Genomic DNA, 16983 nt, shown 5'->3' on the forward strand with positions numbered 1-16983 from the left:
GTATTTAAAGCACGTGAGACACATTGTGAGCAAACGTGATTCTCTTTTTATTTCAGTCCGCACTGGCACTGCATTAATGGAGCATTCACACAGTTTTGGCAAAATTAACGAACACCAAAAGGACCATGATATTTTTTCTAGATTGATTGTATGTGTAGTGTTTATCAACCTATTAGGTGCATTCAGTAACTCAAGTCCTCAGATGAAAAGCAACAAACGGTCCGCGAATGCGGAAGCGAGGCTTGACCACAAATCAGACAACAATAACAGAGGGATTGCGTACAAAGGTTTATTGAACAGACACAAAAAACACGCAATCACGAAAATGGAGACAAAAAAGGGTCGGTGACAACAGGTGGGATCAAAAAACAGAAGGAACACCGTGGTGAAAGGCCGCAAAAGCAAGAAACAAAACAAGGCAAAACAAACAAATAAAGCACTCAAATACCGGTACCTGCACATGGTAAAGGATTCCAAAAACGGCAGACAAAAGAAAAAAAAACAAAGGCACAGATGCAACTTGCAACGAAGGGGTCAAGAATACAATCTGTCAAATGGCAGCAAGTCAATATTTTGGCAAGCCGCCTAGTTTCGGTTTAAAGACACTGCTGATGACCTGGAATTGGATACAGGTACGGCATTGGGGACTCATCCCACAGCTCTGTAACAAATCAATCTGACCAGCAGCAGAATTTGACAAAATCATGCCAGTCATCATACTAGCTTTGCTTGCTAGCTAGCACAGCTGTTCTCCCAGTCCAGCCTATCCGCAGCATCACCCCCAGCGTGCACTGCATGGTGCCCTCCGAGGTCAAAACATGTACTAAATATTATAGATTTTTAAATCAATGGCAATAATGTATGTGGTTCTAATAACATATTTTAGTAAAAGAAAACAATTGTGGCTTATCAGAGCCTACAAGTCTTTAAGTCCGAGCGTTCCTTTAAATACTTATCGGGGGTATTTCTATCTAAAACCTACCTAAGAATACTCACAGACGCTTGTTGTAATAATGTGCAAATTTTCAAGAAAATCGGTTGAGCCGTTTTTGAATCCATAGGTAACGAAAACATTCACGCACGCAGACACATACTTGAACAAAGTTCCATTTATCAGTTTAGGTATGAGAAATCCTAAACACATACACAAAACAACAATCGCATTGCATCAGTTAGTATACCTGGCATTAAAAACAGCAAATTCCAACAACGTACCAAAAGTTTAGCAGATAATGTCGGGAGAGTTTATTAAAATATTAAAAGTACAAAACAAATTCACCTTTTGAAGGGCGATTGTGGGGGTGTGGATTATATATACAAGTGTACGTACGAAACACGAGAAATCATGGTCATCATTTTTCATCTCAATTTACTACAGACCTCCACAACAAGAGTAAATCCTCACTGACAGGCTGATAATAACACAGTGTTATCATCTTTAATATTGGTCGTTATGCAGTGTTGTTAACGGCGCTAACGGCGTTATTTTTTTTTCAGTAGTGAGTAATCTAATTAATTACTTTTCTCATCTTGGCAACGCCGTTACCCTTACTGAGGCAGGAAAGGCGTGCGTTACTATGTTGGTTGAATCCCGCGAGAAGTCTTGAGAGAGACGGACTCACGGAGACGAGAGAGCAGAGCAGGAGTGGTGAGGAGGCAAGGGAGTTGTGACGCCGTTGCAAATGTGATGCTAGGTGGCGCCAATAATACCTGACTGTAGCCGATAGCCTTCAAACTATGCCCACTTGATGCTACGGTAGATATCACATATTATAGAACCAGGTGCAAATGGCAGGCATGGCGGCATTAGCAACATGTATAAAGAACTAGATGCGTTAGTAAACAGCCGCCATCTTAAAGCAGTGGACTTCTCAGGAAGGCTCTGTTGTAGAGAAACTTCCTAGCGAACCTAAGTAACTTTTTATCTAAAATGCTCCTAAATCGGCAAAATCTTCACTTAAATCTATCTTTAAGTGATGAAACAGTTTTAAAACTTACACATGTAGAAAGTAGACAGAAGGGAACTAATGCAATAACGGGAGCCATTTTAACAACTTTAATGGTTGATTCACAACATTAAATGACTTCCACACATAGCAAAGGTTACTATCTAGTTATCGCAATATCCGCAATAGCCCTGTGTCTAGTTAAGTTTAGGATAAAGAATTGGGCTAGGGCCAATTGTCCCAAAAACCCTTTAAACTTTACATTGTGTGACCTGTTTTTTTTTTCTTTTTCTTTTTTTTTTTTTGAGAAATAAACATGAAAATTATCACCAGTTACTTTGCCAATTAACTAATTACTCTTACATTCAGGTAACTGAGTTACTAACGCAATTATTTTTTGGGAGAAGTAATTTGTAATTGTAATTAATTACTTTTTTAAAGTAAGATTAACAACACTGTCGGTATGTATTTACTGGGGAGACCAGAACCATGTCCTTGAGAGTTCAGAAGGCACTCTTGAATTCTTCATCAAATAATTGTTTTAGTCTGGCACCCATGCTGAAGAAATGAGGGTTATTCTGCAAGAAAAGAACAAAATGATGCTAGAAAAAAAGCAAAACCTGATCGAAACCATTCCAGTATTCATCACAGCGATTTTTATCACCTTGTTGTACAAAACGCAGTTAGAGAAAAGTAGCTCAACATCGGAAACAAAGTCGGAGATGAGGCAGTATTCGTTCTTCTGGAGCTTTTCTTCAATTTTGCATAACCACATAGGAGTCTTGACCACAGAGGTGTAGTCTTTCAGCTGAGAATGAAGCACAAACACATGAGCTATTTTCAATCACTAAATGCTTATGTTCAGACTTCAGACCACAGGTGCGCAGACTGATTTTTTGTCATATCTGATCTTTTTGTGTTACCGTTAAGACTACCTTTTTTCATTAAGTCCGATCAAGTATTAAAGTGTTACGCGTGCACAGTACCTCGCAGTCCACAATTCTACATCAAATGATAAATTATGATAAATAAAATGATTTATCCTATTGCTTCATCAAAGCTCCCAACCAAGGTGGGATGCCCGACATAACTTTAGATACTTTGCAATATTTATCCAAATTAGAAGCTAAATTAGAAGCACTACATCCATGCATATTACGTATTGTAAAGATATATAATACAATCACTTTAATCAAGAAATAATAGTTTTTTTCCTCATAATATTACAACTTTTTCTTGCAATTTTACGACCTTAATCTCATATTACATAAAATTACTTCACATTACTTTTTATCGTAATATGACGTAAAGGCAGAGGTGGGTAGTAACGCATTGCATTTATTCCGTTATTTACTTGAGTAACTTTTTAAGAAAAATATACTTCTTAGAGTAGTTTTACCACCCAATACTTTTTACTTCTACTTGAGTAGATTAGAAGAAGAAACACTACTCTTACTCCCCTACTTTGGGCTACACTAGAGTTGTTACATTTTTCCTGTTTATTCTAGATATTGACTTTATTTCTGCCAGGGATGCCGACAGCAAATCTACCAGTTTAACCAATGAGATGTCGCAACAATAAACGCATGACTCCATCTATATTTTTTCTCCACTAAACGGCACTCATGCTCTTTGGACGGGTAATATGTCATAGTGTTCTGGTCTGACTTTTATGACTTTTGTGTCATCTTTTTGGCATAATACGGTCATGTAATAGGTTCAGGCAGGGATCCCCAACCACCGGGCTAGGGACCAGTACCGGTCGGCTACCGGACCGCAGAGAAATAATAAATAATCTTTGGCCTCTTGACTAATTCGAGAAGAGAATTGCGTATGTCACCTTCTAGTGGTCTTCTGCTATCACCGGGGTGTTTGCCCCCCTATAGCAGCCCAGCGTCAGTCAATGTAAACAGTAACGTTAGCTGCTGTTGGTTGTGTGCTGCGGGCGGTGACGTCTTTGGACAACTTTTTATGGTGAAAAGCCAGAAGAGGAGCCTACAACCAAGTCCATTCTGCATAATATGTGACTAAAAGCTAGCAAACGAGGCAACAAAAGTGAATACACTGAGAGCATCATACCTCGTGGTGCACTGTACTGCTAAAGCCAAGAAACCTTTCACAATTGGAAAAGAACTCATTAGGCCTGCGATCAAGCATAATTGCCCTCAAGCCAGTCCATGAAAAAAGGCCCACATTACACCGGTGCATGGGGCAAAAAAGGTTGAGGACCACTGGCAATATTACAGCATAATAATAACAGTTCATGTGGATGAAATTATGCTGAGAGAAAAAATACGATTCTAAAAAAAAAATAGACATTGTAAGCAGTCAGTTACAATGTTACTCATTATTTGAGTATTATTTTCAACGAATACTTTATTTTATTTTTTACTTGTACCTGAGTAGATGTACGGATGACAACTTTTACTTGAGTGATATTATTTAGAAGCAACGCTACTCCTTCTTGAGTAAAATCTTTGGCTACTCTGCCCACTTCTGCATAAAGGTAGCAACGAAGTATTAAGAATTTAAACTTGTTATATTATGACATTTGTCCAATAGATTCAGATGCAATGTTTGGCTATTTTTGCAATATTTCGACTTTAATCTTGTAATATTATCACTTTATTCTTGCAGTCCAATTTTTGTCAGTCTTTGTGTGGCTGTAATACTGTATTGTACCTATTACACAGGGTTAAGCTAGAGAAAGAACAGAGACCAAAGCCTTACGTAGCCACATGGATTTGTTGCAAAAAATTGTTCATCATCAAGACTAAACAAATAGAGGAGCAGGTAATGGCACTCCTGAAAAGGAAGAAGGGTGAAAATTATTTTTAAGCAGAAGCACGATCACGTGACCGACAAAGAGTGGCAGGTTTGTTGCTCACCAGCATGTGTTTGGATATTTGTTTGGACAGGACAGTTGAGCTTTCCAGTTCGTCAGAGTAGCGCCACTCTTTAAATGCCGAGAAGATACAAAAGGTGCACTTCCACGTTTTATTATCACTGTGAAGAAAAAACAAATTACATCAGTTTGACAGATCGTTCAGTGTATTTTTTTGTGGGGATGCTTTGCAAATGCTCAGGTTGCAGTGCCATTGACGGCACTCAACGTCCAATCTATTTTGACTGTGAGGGGCAAATGAACGTTAGTTTTTCAAACTAGGGCTGCCATGATTAATTGAATAATCGATTGGCAAAATGATCATCATCTATTTTGATGGTCAATAAACCGTTTAGATATTATTGTTTCAAAATAATTTTATGTACCCTTAATTAAACTGTATGTTATGTGAATACATACATGTACTGCCTGACACACTACAAAAGTGTTATTACTTAACCGAATCTATTTATTAAGTGGAACTGAAGGAAGGATTTTAATGTGTTTAATGTGATATTAAAATCTTCTCACTTTTAGACGGGTTGTTCCGCAACATTGACAGGAAAAGCATGAAACATGTTAACTAGTTCAGTGTTTCTTCACTGATGGTCGTGAAATAATGTGACATTAAAATCTGCTCTCTTTCATTGTTTCTCCATTGGCGGTCATTATTTTTGACAAACAAAAATCCCCGAATTGCCCGAATATAATCAGAAAGTGACCCAAAATTTGCTTGTTCATTCGCGCCTCCCAGTGAAAATGGTTAGGACTAAAGATGATGCCGATCGATCGGGTCCGATCCCATCATTTTCAAAGTATCGGAATCGGCAAAAAAATATTGGACATGCCTTTTTTTAATATATATATATATTTTTTTATTAAAATCGTTTTCTAATTGTATTTAACGTTACAGACAAAATGTCTTACACTCATCCAGAGTAGTTTTGACTTAAAGTAGGGCTATCAAATTTATTGCGTTAACTGCGGTAATGAATTTTTAAAAAATTTTCACATTAAATAATTAACGCATGCGCTGCACGACCCACTCATGCATTGTCGCGTTCAATCTATAAAGGCGCCGTTTTACCTATATATAGATCTAAAAGGCAGCGTATAATGAGTAGAGAGTATTTTGACAGCCTTTGGAGCCTTTTTTTATTTGGCTATAACCTTACAATCCCTCTCTCAGCAATTAAAAATATCGTGGGAGGCAATGTGGGGAAGAAAGGTAGTACTTGATCATTTTCTTAACACCCTGTGTTCTTTCCCAACGGAGAGAAGATATATCAATTGGTGCCCCTACGCACAGTCATGGTTGCACTTCCCATCATGCATTTGGGCAGAACAGTTAAATGGCTGCAGTATCATTTACTGAAAGCTCAACAAATACACTAGATGGCAATATTTAGTCACAATATACAAAGTTACATTGTATCCTTTAAGAATTACAAGCCTTTCTATCTGTGGATCCCTCTCACAGAAAGAATGTTAATAATGTAAATGCCATCTTGAGGATTTATTGTCATAATAAACAAATACAGTACTTATGTACTGTATGTTGAATGTATATATTCGTCCGAGTTTTATTCATTTTTTTCTTAATGCATTGCCAAAATGTATATGATCAGGAAAAATTATCGGGAATGATTGGAATTGAATCGGCAGCAAAAAAAAAAAGCAATCGGATCGGGAAATATCGGGATCGGCAGATACTCAAACTAAAACGATCGGGATCGGATCGGGAGCAAAAAAACATGATCGGAACAACCCTAGTTAGGACGTCTAGTGACATCAATGGCAGCTAATGATTTAACAAGGAAGTGACACGAAATGTCCCCAAATTTAACAAGGAAGCGACCAAAAATCCCAATTTTATCATTTTTCCCCATGGAAGAGAGAACAAAGCATCCCCACACAACTGCTCCAGAAACTGATTCTTCAGTTTTATAAAAATACCTCATTTTAATGACAAATGCAATTCATTGTCTCAATAAAAGAAAACATCCACAATAAATACAAGTCTACCAACACAATCTCTGTCAACTTGTACTAGGACGACTGATTGTGATCACCTCAAAATGTTGTTGTCAATGTGAGGAAGGTGACAGTTTGGATGGAAGGAACGTGGGCAACTGTCACACACGACTAGGTCTCCCTCACTTTTACACACACAACACTCATCATCATTTTTCTGCTCGTCCTGTTGAGACACGGTACAGTTACACATTTTTGCCACAATATTAAAAGGGCGAAATGAATTTCTATTTCTATTAGAAACGTACCAGATCACCATCGGTTGGTTTACATAGTTTGCAATTACACAGGAGCGAGTGAAGCTGCAACACTTTTTCCTGAAATAGACAAAAATGATCGTTTTCTTCTCCTTATGCATGTCCTTATCACCAAAGCAACAATACAATTGAATAAAATATCAATTCCTGATTTATTCTCATAGCTACAAAGGAGTATTGGGGGCATACTCGAAGTAGACTACCGTTCTTTAATGCAATGAATTAATTCAAAGCAGGGGAAAATGTAGTGACTTGTAGTCCTAAAATTACATCACTTTGTACACTAAAACCTATCTTGTGAATCAAAAAGTCCAGAGTAAATACAGGTAGCCCTCGGGTTATGAACGAGCTCCATTCCTACCCTGGCGACTTAAGCCGAATTTCGCCATAAATTTGGAATTAACCCTTTAACCCTGTAGTGGCCAGACATAGAAAAACATAAAAGAAAAAAAAAATCAACCACTTATATGGTGTTGTTGGAGGCCTTTGAAGATGAAAATGAAGTGTTTGCAAAAAAAAAAAGTTTTTGTAAAGTTTTATGAGAACGTTGTAATCTTACAACGCTGGCTAAATGGGGTAGCAGGATTTCCTGACTCTAACCCTAGTTGTACTCATTGTCAAATCAGAAAGATACAAATGTTTATATTTCAGTAAAAAAAAATACACTATGGGTTAAATTGCACTGGTTGATTGCTTGTTACATGCCCCCAGAACAGTACATAGTAATAATTTCAACAGGAGTCATATTTTTACAAATAGCACATTTATTTAGAAACATCACATCAGCAACAGGGGCAAGCCGTGTGTCTGTCTCCCAGTACATTCGCACTTCAGCCATTTGTACCAGGCCCATCTTCAGATACATGACCATCGTTCGTTCTATTTCTTTGTTGGTGTTTATGGATCTTCCATGTGTTTGAAGGCTATACTCATTTGTGTTTATTGTGAGTGACTCAATCATGTCTTCAGACACAAATTGTCTGAAGCATTCCAATGGTGTGTCGAGGGAAGGAACATCTTTTGTGAGAGGTGGGCCAGAAACATCCAAATCAGGGCTGATGAAAACTTTTTTCTGCCAGCGATATCCGTCAAGGGGCATGGCATGTTTGGCTGGTTGGGGCCCAATGTCCTCATAGGCTGGGCAGTCAGTGGGTGGATGGTTTTCTTTGTCCACTTCTTCGTGGGTTTCGTCATCTGACTCTTCATGAGCTTCATCAAAGTCTATGTCCACATCACTCTCTTCATTTTGGACAGCATCGATGACCTCCTGCACAGTGTAGAAGGTCTTTCTCCTTGCTGAAGACATTCTGAAATGACAAAAACTAAATGGAAATAACATTGGTACATGGGCGGGGGGCAAAGTAACCTATTTACACATCTCATTAGTCAAACAATACTGCCTGGCCAACCTAGTGTGCTCTGATTATCAGGTGAGAATGTTCAAGAATGTGAAACCATCATCCCAAAAGGAAGGCATTTTGCATTTCTACAAAGATGATAATGTCTGCAGTGGGAATGCATTTCCGAACATTGTCACCTTTTCCTGGAACAATGCAACAGGCACCCTTCAGCATCCCACCAGATCCAACTGCTTAGGCGATGAATCGAGCCAACATAATAGGCACATATATACAATCAGAATGAGAAACTGAACTATTGTAGGTGATTACAATTATAAGCAGTAGAAAGAGGTATGCTATTGCAATATATTTTGGTAATACAGCTTCTTGTACAGTGGGTTCCAAATAGTACTGGTTTGGAAATGAAAAATAAATATAAAGCCTATATAATATAATACAGTTTATCTGGAAAGTGTAAAAGATGTGTGCACTTTTAAAATATATTGTGAAAAATAGAAGGTCCCTGTTAAAATGTCTATTTAGGCTACACTTAGCCAGTTAACTTACAAACCTACACCATGGCCATTTTGACTACCCAAGGGGCAGAGTTGTAAAATGTATTTCACAATAATTGCATATGTACATGGTCTGGTAAGTGTAATGATTGCAAAAAAAAAAAATATTAAAGGCATTATTATACTTACTTAAATCTGATAAATCCAGTCCAAGGAACCAAAGTGTTGTTGCACAGCCAAAGTTCTGCAGATTCTGAAAGTCCTGGAACTGTGGGCAGGGCTTATATACAAATTTCCTATCCACACCTATTGTGAGACTGAACAGTAGGCCCCAATGAATATACTAATGTAGAAAAAACAACAACAACAACAAAAAAACATTTCAACTCTTTTTTTTTTTGGTACAAAAAATAAAAATGTTGTAATTCTACAATGCTGGCCTCTACAGGGTTAAGTACCCCTAAACACCCCCTAAATCTCAAAATAACTATCCAAAAACATGTATTATGTGTCATTGTACTGTCCTCGCCAAGAAGTTGGAGCTAAATTGTAACTAGACATCGACCTAAGGTTTAATCCTTCCCCTCTTTCACTAGGCTGTGTGACTTCTTCATGGGAGCAAATGTGCACTTACTCGCGTGTACAACCTGCTCTACGCTTCCTGCACCAAATTAAAAGCATCCATCACAAAACCAAAGTCAACAATATAATCAAATGCACATTTTGCCAAAAGGCAGAACAGTCATATTAATAAAAAAATGTAAAAAACAAGATACTGTGAGGTACAATAAGGATTCCGCGACTAAAAAAAGACAAAAACACGACTGGAGATTCCGGCGTTGTAAAGTCGAAATCATGTAAATCAGGTACGTCGTAACCCGTCGTAACCCGGGGACTACCTGTATTTACTTGATCCAAAGCAAACACATTGGAAAACACATACATTAAGAACAACATCGAGCGACCGGCCTTCCAATATGAGTTCCTTCTTCCAGGAGGCATCTTCCCCATCCAATGCCTCCTTCACAAAGTCAGCTGGTGTCATCCAGCAGCTGTTTGTGCGAATGCTCAGACCACAGTTCCCTGTTGATGAGAGGAGTTTTCCAAGAATTATAACGCTCGCAAACCCTCGATGAGATTTAGGGAAACAACAGCTCAGGTTTCATGGATTCTTTACCTGTTGCAAATCGTTTTCTGTGTAATTTGCCAGCAAGTTCCCCACACGTCACATTGAACACAGATCTGTCTGAGTTGCTGTCATTGCTGCTGCTGGGCCCCTCCTCCTGTACTTCAGCCTCTTCATCCGATAAAATCTCATGTTCGGAATCTAAGGGGCATAAGTACTATATTGTATATGATGCTTGTAACTACTTCTTGTCACTCTTCGGATTTGAAATCATGTATGTAACTACCAGGAGCTTGTGAGCTGTCAAAGCGCAATTTTAAGATGTCTGCATTCCACACTCAAACTGGTGAAGCACTCAGAAGACTCCTGCCTAGTCAGCAAAATTCAAAGCATTGCCATATTTCTAACCTCTGACCCTTTCTCTTCTGATCATATCACCTACCCGGCAAATTTGAGGTAAATAGGCTAATTTGTTATTAAGTTATCGCAAAATTCTTTTTCTGACCTCTGTGACCTTGGAACGTTGACCTCATTACCCCAAAATTGAATTTCCTCTTCCATTTCATATTACAAACATATCCTGCAAGTTTGATAATAACCCCTTAAAGGAAACCACAGACTTAAAGACTTGTAGGCTCCAATAAGCCACAATTGTTGTCTTTTAGTATAATGTTATTAGAAACACATAAAATATTGCTGTTGATTTAAAAATCTATAATATTTAGAACGTGTTTTGACCTATGGAGGCCGCCATGTTTTACTAGCGTAATGCACGCTGGGGGTTATGACGCAGTTGGGTTGTACTGGGAGAATAGCTGTGCTCTATACTAATGAAGCTAGTATGACTACTGGCATGATTTTGTCATATTCTGCTGCTGGTCAGATTGTTTCGTTACGGAGCTGTGGGATGAGTTCCCGAAGACATACCTGCATCCAATTCCAGCTCATTAGCAGTGTCTTTAGTGCCAATCCTTGGTGGTTTGCCGCGATATTGATTTGCTGCCATTTGACAGTTTGTATTTTCGATCCCTTCATTGCTAGTTGCATCTTTGCCTTGTTTTTTTCGTCCGTCTGCATCCCAACGCGGTTTTACTCAGGTTTTCTTTTTATTGATCACGACCTACTGTCTCGGACCCTTTTCCGTCTCCTTTTTCGCGATCGCGTGTTTTTTTGTGTGTTCAATAAAGCCTTGTATGCAATCCCTCTGTTATTGTTGTCTGCTTTGGGGTCCAACATTGTTTCCGCATTTGCAGATTGTAACAGATTTGTTGGTTTTCATCTGAAGACTTGAGTTACTGATTGCAGCTAATAGATTGATAAACAATACACATACTGTCGATGTAGAAAAAAACAACATAGTCCTTGTTGTGTTAATGTAACTAAACAGTGTGGTCATGAGCACTACCTGCATGCAGCGAATGTGTTTGAAGTACAAATAAAGTACACAACAGTCCTCTTATACCTCAATATGCCAAATAAGGCGTCATTATAATCTGTTGGGCAGAAAATGATGCACATAGCCAGCAATCATGCAAAATTTACACGTTTTTTCCGTGTTGCTTGTCCATCTTAAGTATTTACTTACGCCGTATTCATGTTGCATTTGTATCCTTATGATGTAACCTTTTTAATTTGGCACCTTTTGGATAATGAGTGTCGAACTGAATGTAAAAGAGTACTTATTCTCTGCCACAAAAGCTTCGGGAGCAACATCTGATAAGGGTGCAAAATCTGAGAACACCAACAGATTCGATAATAAATCTAGACAATGCTTTTCCGTGACAAAAATGTGATGGTTGGTGACCCGGTTCCGATCAGTTAAGGGGCAGTTTACATGGCGACGCTGCGACACGAAGACGCAATGACCGAGTTGCGGAATGGCCATACGTGCATATGGTGTCGGCGAAGACGTAAGGCAAAGACGCACATTTCCGAATCCAGCCTCCAAAATGGAACGATTTGATTTGGGGGGTCGCAGCGCAATCATATGAATGGAAACCCCCTTCGCTTGGATGATGTAAGCACTCGCACACGTCACATGGGCGTGTGCAGCGATGCTATTAAACATTAAAAACAGCAAATGGCGGCACATCGGCTTTAATTTACTGTTTTTATAATATTTATTAATTTAAATATGTTGAATGTTTCCATTTTTTGTGCCTTTTGGAGCAAAAGAAAAATACCATTGCTTGGAGTGGGCAGGCATGTTTTCTTCCGGGCTGAGGAGCTTGGTGGGGTCAAAGTGCATCATTAGCTGTTGCTTTGTAAATCTCTACTGCCCCCTAGGGCCTGGCATGAATACTACATCGTTTTCCTGCAGAATTGCAACATTGTTCAAATGGAGACGAAACCATAAATGCACATTTGAAATTTTTCGTATTCTCGGAGAGTCCCCATGAAAACGGCCCCTAAGACAGCACTCTCAGTCACGGAGGCGGAGCCCATTAGACGTCTTTGTTGAGACAAACTGCATCAACGTTTTCGTGTGCTGTGATGCATGGCCTATCTGCAAAAATAATCGAACTCATTTGTTTCACTGTATATCCTAATCATATGTAAAGGACACGACAGCTCTGGGTGCTAGCAATCTCCATAATTATATTGGAATAAGTTTTAACACACAATACTTTACCGTGAAGATCCGCAAAGAAAAACTAAGTTCTTTACAGCAAAGACTCCCCTGCTACGTCACGATAGTAGGAGAGTGTTTACTGTCACTAGACTTCCCACATGAATACTACCGGTTTTGTACGACTCTCGTCTCATCTCATCCCACCTTTCCTGTTCATTTTGCTTTTGCTGCTCGTGTTTTGTAATATTGACAGTGCTGTCCGGCTCATTAATGTGCCTCTCAGGTTCAAATTGAAAGGACTGAACAGATGACATGTTTAGGCTGCTAGAGTCATACTTTGAAAGCCCGGCAGCGCAACCCGTTGACGTCACCGCCCGCAGTGCATTGTGACATCAACAACAATGGCGACCTACTAGTTAAACTAATTTTACAAATTTGATTAAAACAAAAACATCTAAAGCATTCATCATGCTATCAAATCAGTGTAACTCATACTAAAATTGATCTTTTAAGAACCACAAGTCTTTCTATCCATGGTTCCCTTTAATTTGTTCTTGAGTTATCTTGAACACAAATATAAAGACAGACATACGGAACCGAACACATGAACTCCACCTTCTATAGGTTTCACCTACTGGCGGGGGTAATAACAAACCTGTGTCAGTGCTCTTATCAGTGGCGAAGAGTGATTTTTGCACCTAGCAGAAGGACAAAACAGGCACCAATAAAAAATAAAATCACAAACAGATAAGTCATTTTGCAGTCGATTCCTACCTTATTTCCCCTCCCTCTGACGCTTGCTGTTTGAAGATGACCGGTCTGCAGTTGATTCAACAACAAAAGCAATCCAAAATTATTTTTCTATGCAGCTAAACGATCCATTAAAAAGAATGAAAGCACTGCATTAAGAAATCTGAATTTACACATACAATAATACTCAATTTGCTGTTGGTAATTGTTGTACACAAAGCATCATTAGTCTCTAAAATGGTACCACTCAGTGATGGTGAGCTTTATGTACAGGGGAGGTAATCATAAGCGGAGTTTGAGTTTAGGGGCAGGGGGGACACAACATGTTGATGACCCCGAAACGCAGTGTCACCAATAACATTAACTTACAAGAATATTTATAATAATATGTTGAAAATGAGCGTTTTTTGATTCCAATCATTCTTGAGGGGAATTCCCAATCAGGCTGCTTAGGCTACACTTTTCGCCAAGATCGTCATCCATTGAATATGGTACGCCCACCAGTGTCGTGCCAATGTAGTTACCCCAGTCAAAAATTGTATCCCCAGGGCAGAGCCGCTGCGCTGCACTGATTTCCATGTTGTGGTGATGAAGAGGTTTTAAAACATGGCCCATTCATAAAAAAAACAAACAAACAAAAAACAAGTTTTTTTCTGTCATATAACGTAACATACGTACTGAACGTAAAAAAGGCAATGTTTCACTGTTTTACTCGTAGTATGACCAGTAACTGTTATGACTGTAATTCAAGTCCTGTATGGAGTTTCTCCAGTTTAATAAACGTCAATGTCCAAAATATATAACTGTGGTTCTTTTCTGGCTTCAATGAATTGTTTATGTTGACATAACTCATAACTAATGTGTGTGTGTGTGTGTGTGTGTGTGTGTGTGTGTGTGTGTGTGTGTGTGTGTGTGTGTGTGTGTGTGTGTGTGTGTGTGCACTCCCGCGGCCACGGACACAATTTTTGACGGGGGTGACTACATTGGCAAGACACCAGTGGTGGCTAAGTTGTACAATTAGCGTCCTTAGTGGGGCAAATTGAAACTCCGCTCACCATTTTGACGGTGGTCTCCAGCGTTTAATGGCCCACAATTTCAATCATTGGTTCTTGCTCACTGACTGTTTTCGCTTTTGAAAGCTTAGGTTTGAAAAAAATGACGTATATTCATCTTGCCTCTTCGGTCCTTGGGTGGTTTTGGCTAAGCAAAGCAAATGACCGTCTAAGGTGCTAGTCACATGATCTGTTCAAAAAATAATTTTGACCCATTATAAAAATATCTTTTTTTGTTCATTTCATTCATTTTTTTTGTTTGTTTTATTTCTTTACAACTTTTATAGACAATATTTTACCGGAAAATTTTGAATTTTAAAATCATATACTGTATAAGAAAGTCAATTAGATGCAATGACACTTTTCGGCCACCGGGGATGAGGGGGGGGGGGGGGGGGGGCTGGCCCTCCCTGAAAATCTGCTTATGGAGGTAATTGCTATAAATTCACTCCATGGTCTGTACTGTGTCCACATTCAAATCCAATCTGTATTTAACATACCCCTCAAATAAAATGCATATTTTTTTTCCCCGTCCACTTTTTCAACATGGCACAAAGCTCGCACGTTTTGACCGATTCACACCGCTCAAACTTCCAAACTATCCAAATTTTTACACAACAAAGGCTAGCTTACATTTTCGCCCCTAATGTTCACGGTTGCGCCAAAACCACATTTTTAAAAAAATGTTTTCAATATAAAAAAAGTCCATTAATTTACATTGGCAAAAACAAAATTTAAAAAAAGGTTAAATTATACTTGTCCCATACAGGTTTTGTTACATTCACATAATTCACGCATCAAAAAGTTCAAAATGAAGGCGAACAGAAGTTATCTCCCAGTTTTTGGCAAAAATGTAAAATTTCAATGGCGTCATTAATTTCTAATGGCACATTCAATCCCACAAAAATGTGTCCTTTCACTCCTATTTATTTTGGACTCGAACCTGCAAAATGTCTTCATTATTTTTGACCCCACCAAAAAAACACTTCCTGGAATTGATGCAAAATTAACAGAAAGTGGCCCAAAATGTACACGAAGTGACCTGGCTGATCAGATAATTATCAAGATGTTAAATAAATATTTGCTCAAATCAATGATTGCTTACAATAAAGACGTGCTTTGCTCTCAATAAAACTGCCTTGTCATAACACCGTTTCAAGCCGGCTTTCGTTCCACAGGTCAACATTGGGCCGAGCCGCAGATGTTGGGAAATCAAACTGCCACATTGAATGGTGTTGCTAAATGGAAATGCTTTGACACACATGCATTTGTTCCACATACAAACACACAAATAGTAAAACAAGTTCACTGGGTCTCGCACTCGATTTGCTCCCCAATTCCTTTTAAGGTAAGACACCCCTTAGTAGCTAGGGACGTCCCAAAGTAAAACAAAGGGAACGGAAGGGTTAGGTTTAGAACAACTGTGGAGACTGTCTTCAATGTGGCAATGCCCCAAAATATTCAGAGAGTGATAAAAAAAATGAACAAGAAGTGACCCGAAATCAAAAGAAAGTCAATTTGAAATTTCCCTAAAATCAACAAGAAGTAACTAATCAACATAATGTGATCCAGAAATGCCCTAAAATTAACAGGATACAGTGGGGCAAATAAGTATTTAGTCAACCACTAATTGTGCAAGTTCCCCCACTTAATTGTCAACATGGGTAAACCTCAACAATGAGAGACAATGTGGAAAAAAAAAACAGAAAATCACATTGTTTGATTTTTAAAGGATTTATTTGCAAATCATGGTGGAAAATAAGTATTTGGTCAATACCAAAAGTTCATCTCAATACTTTGTTATGTACCCTTTGTTGCAATAACGGAAGCCAAACATTTTCTGTATTTCTTCACAAGCTTTTCACACACTGTTGCTGGTATTTTGGCCCATTCCTCCATGCAGATCTCCTCTAGAGCAGTGATGTTTTGGGGCTGTTGTTGGGCAACACGGACTTTCAACTCCCTCCACAGATTTTCTATGGGGTTGAGATCTGGAGACTGGCTAGGCCACTCCAGGACCTTGAAATGCTTCTCACGAAGCCAGTCCTTTGTTGCCCTGGCTGTGTGTTTGGGATCATTGTCATGCTGAAAGACCCAGCCACGTCTCATCTTCAATGCCCGTGCTGATTGAAGGAGATTTTCACTCAAAATCTCTCGTTACATTGCCCCATTCATTTTTTCCTTTGCACAGATCAGTTGTCCTGGTCCCTTTGCAGAAAAACAGCCCCAAAGCATTATGTTTCCACCCCCATGCTTCACAGTGGGTATGGTGTTCTTCAGATACTATTCAGTACTCTTTCTCTTCCAAAACACGAGAACCTGTGTTCTTCCAAAAAGTTCTATTTTGGTTTCATCTGACCATAACACATTCTCCCAGTCCTCTTCTGGATCATCCAAATGCTCTCTAGCGAACCGCAGACGGACCTGGGCGTGTACTTTCTACAGCAGGGGGACACATCTGGCAGTGCAGGATTTGAGTCCCTGGTGGCGCATTGTGTTACTGATAG

The 16983-nt window shown here is 39.0% G+C and overlaps 1 protein-coding gene across 1 annotated transcript in view; it reads right to left on the bottom strand.

Moving 5' to 3' along the window:
• Positions 1-275: 275 nt before the first annotated feature.
• The window catches only part of LOC130904317 (nuclear body protein SP140-like protein), a 28265-nt gene continuing 11557 nt past the window's right edge, over positions 276-16983 (bottom strand). The window contains exons 6-15 of the mRNA XM_057817011.1: positions 13449-13493; positions 13330-13372; positions 10154-10303; positions 9920-10059; positions 7113-7181; positions 6903-7030; positions 4835-4952; positions 4677-4751; positions 2611-2754; positions 276-2524 (exon numbers count right to left, since the gene is read on the bottom strand). Coding sequence (XP_057672994.1) covers positions 2450-2524; positions 2611-2754; positions 4677-4751; positions 4835-4952; positions 6903-7030; positions 7113-7181; positions 9920-10059; positions 10154-10303; positions 13330-13372; positions 13449-13493 — 987 coding nt within the window. The 3' untranslated portion in view covers positions 276-2449. The remainder of the gene's footprint in view (positions 2525-2610; positions 2755-4676; positions 4752-4834; positions 4953-6902; positions 7031-7112; positions 7182-9919; positions 10060-10153; positions 10304-13329; positions 13373-13448; positions 13494-16983) is intronic.

Source organism: Corythoichthys intestinalis, chromosome 16 (genome assembly GCF_030265065.1).
Source record: "Corythoichthys intestinalis isolate RoL2023-P3 chromosome 16, ASM3026506v1, whole genome shotgun sequence".
NCBI classification, from domain to species: domain Eukaryota; kingdom Metazoa; phylum Chordata; class Actinopteri; order Syngnathiformes; family Syngnathidae; genus Corythoichthys; species Corythoichthys intestinalis.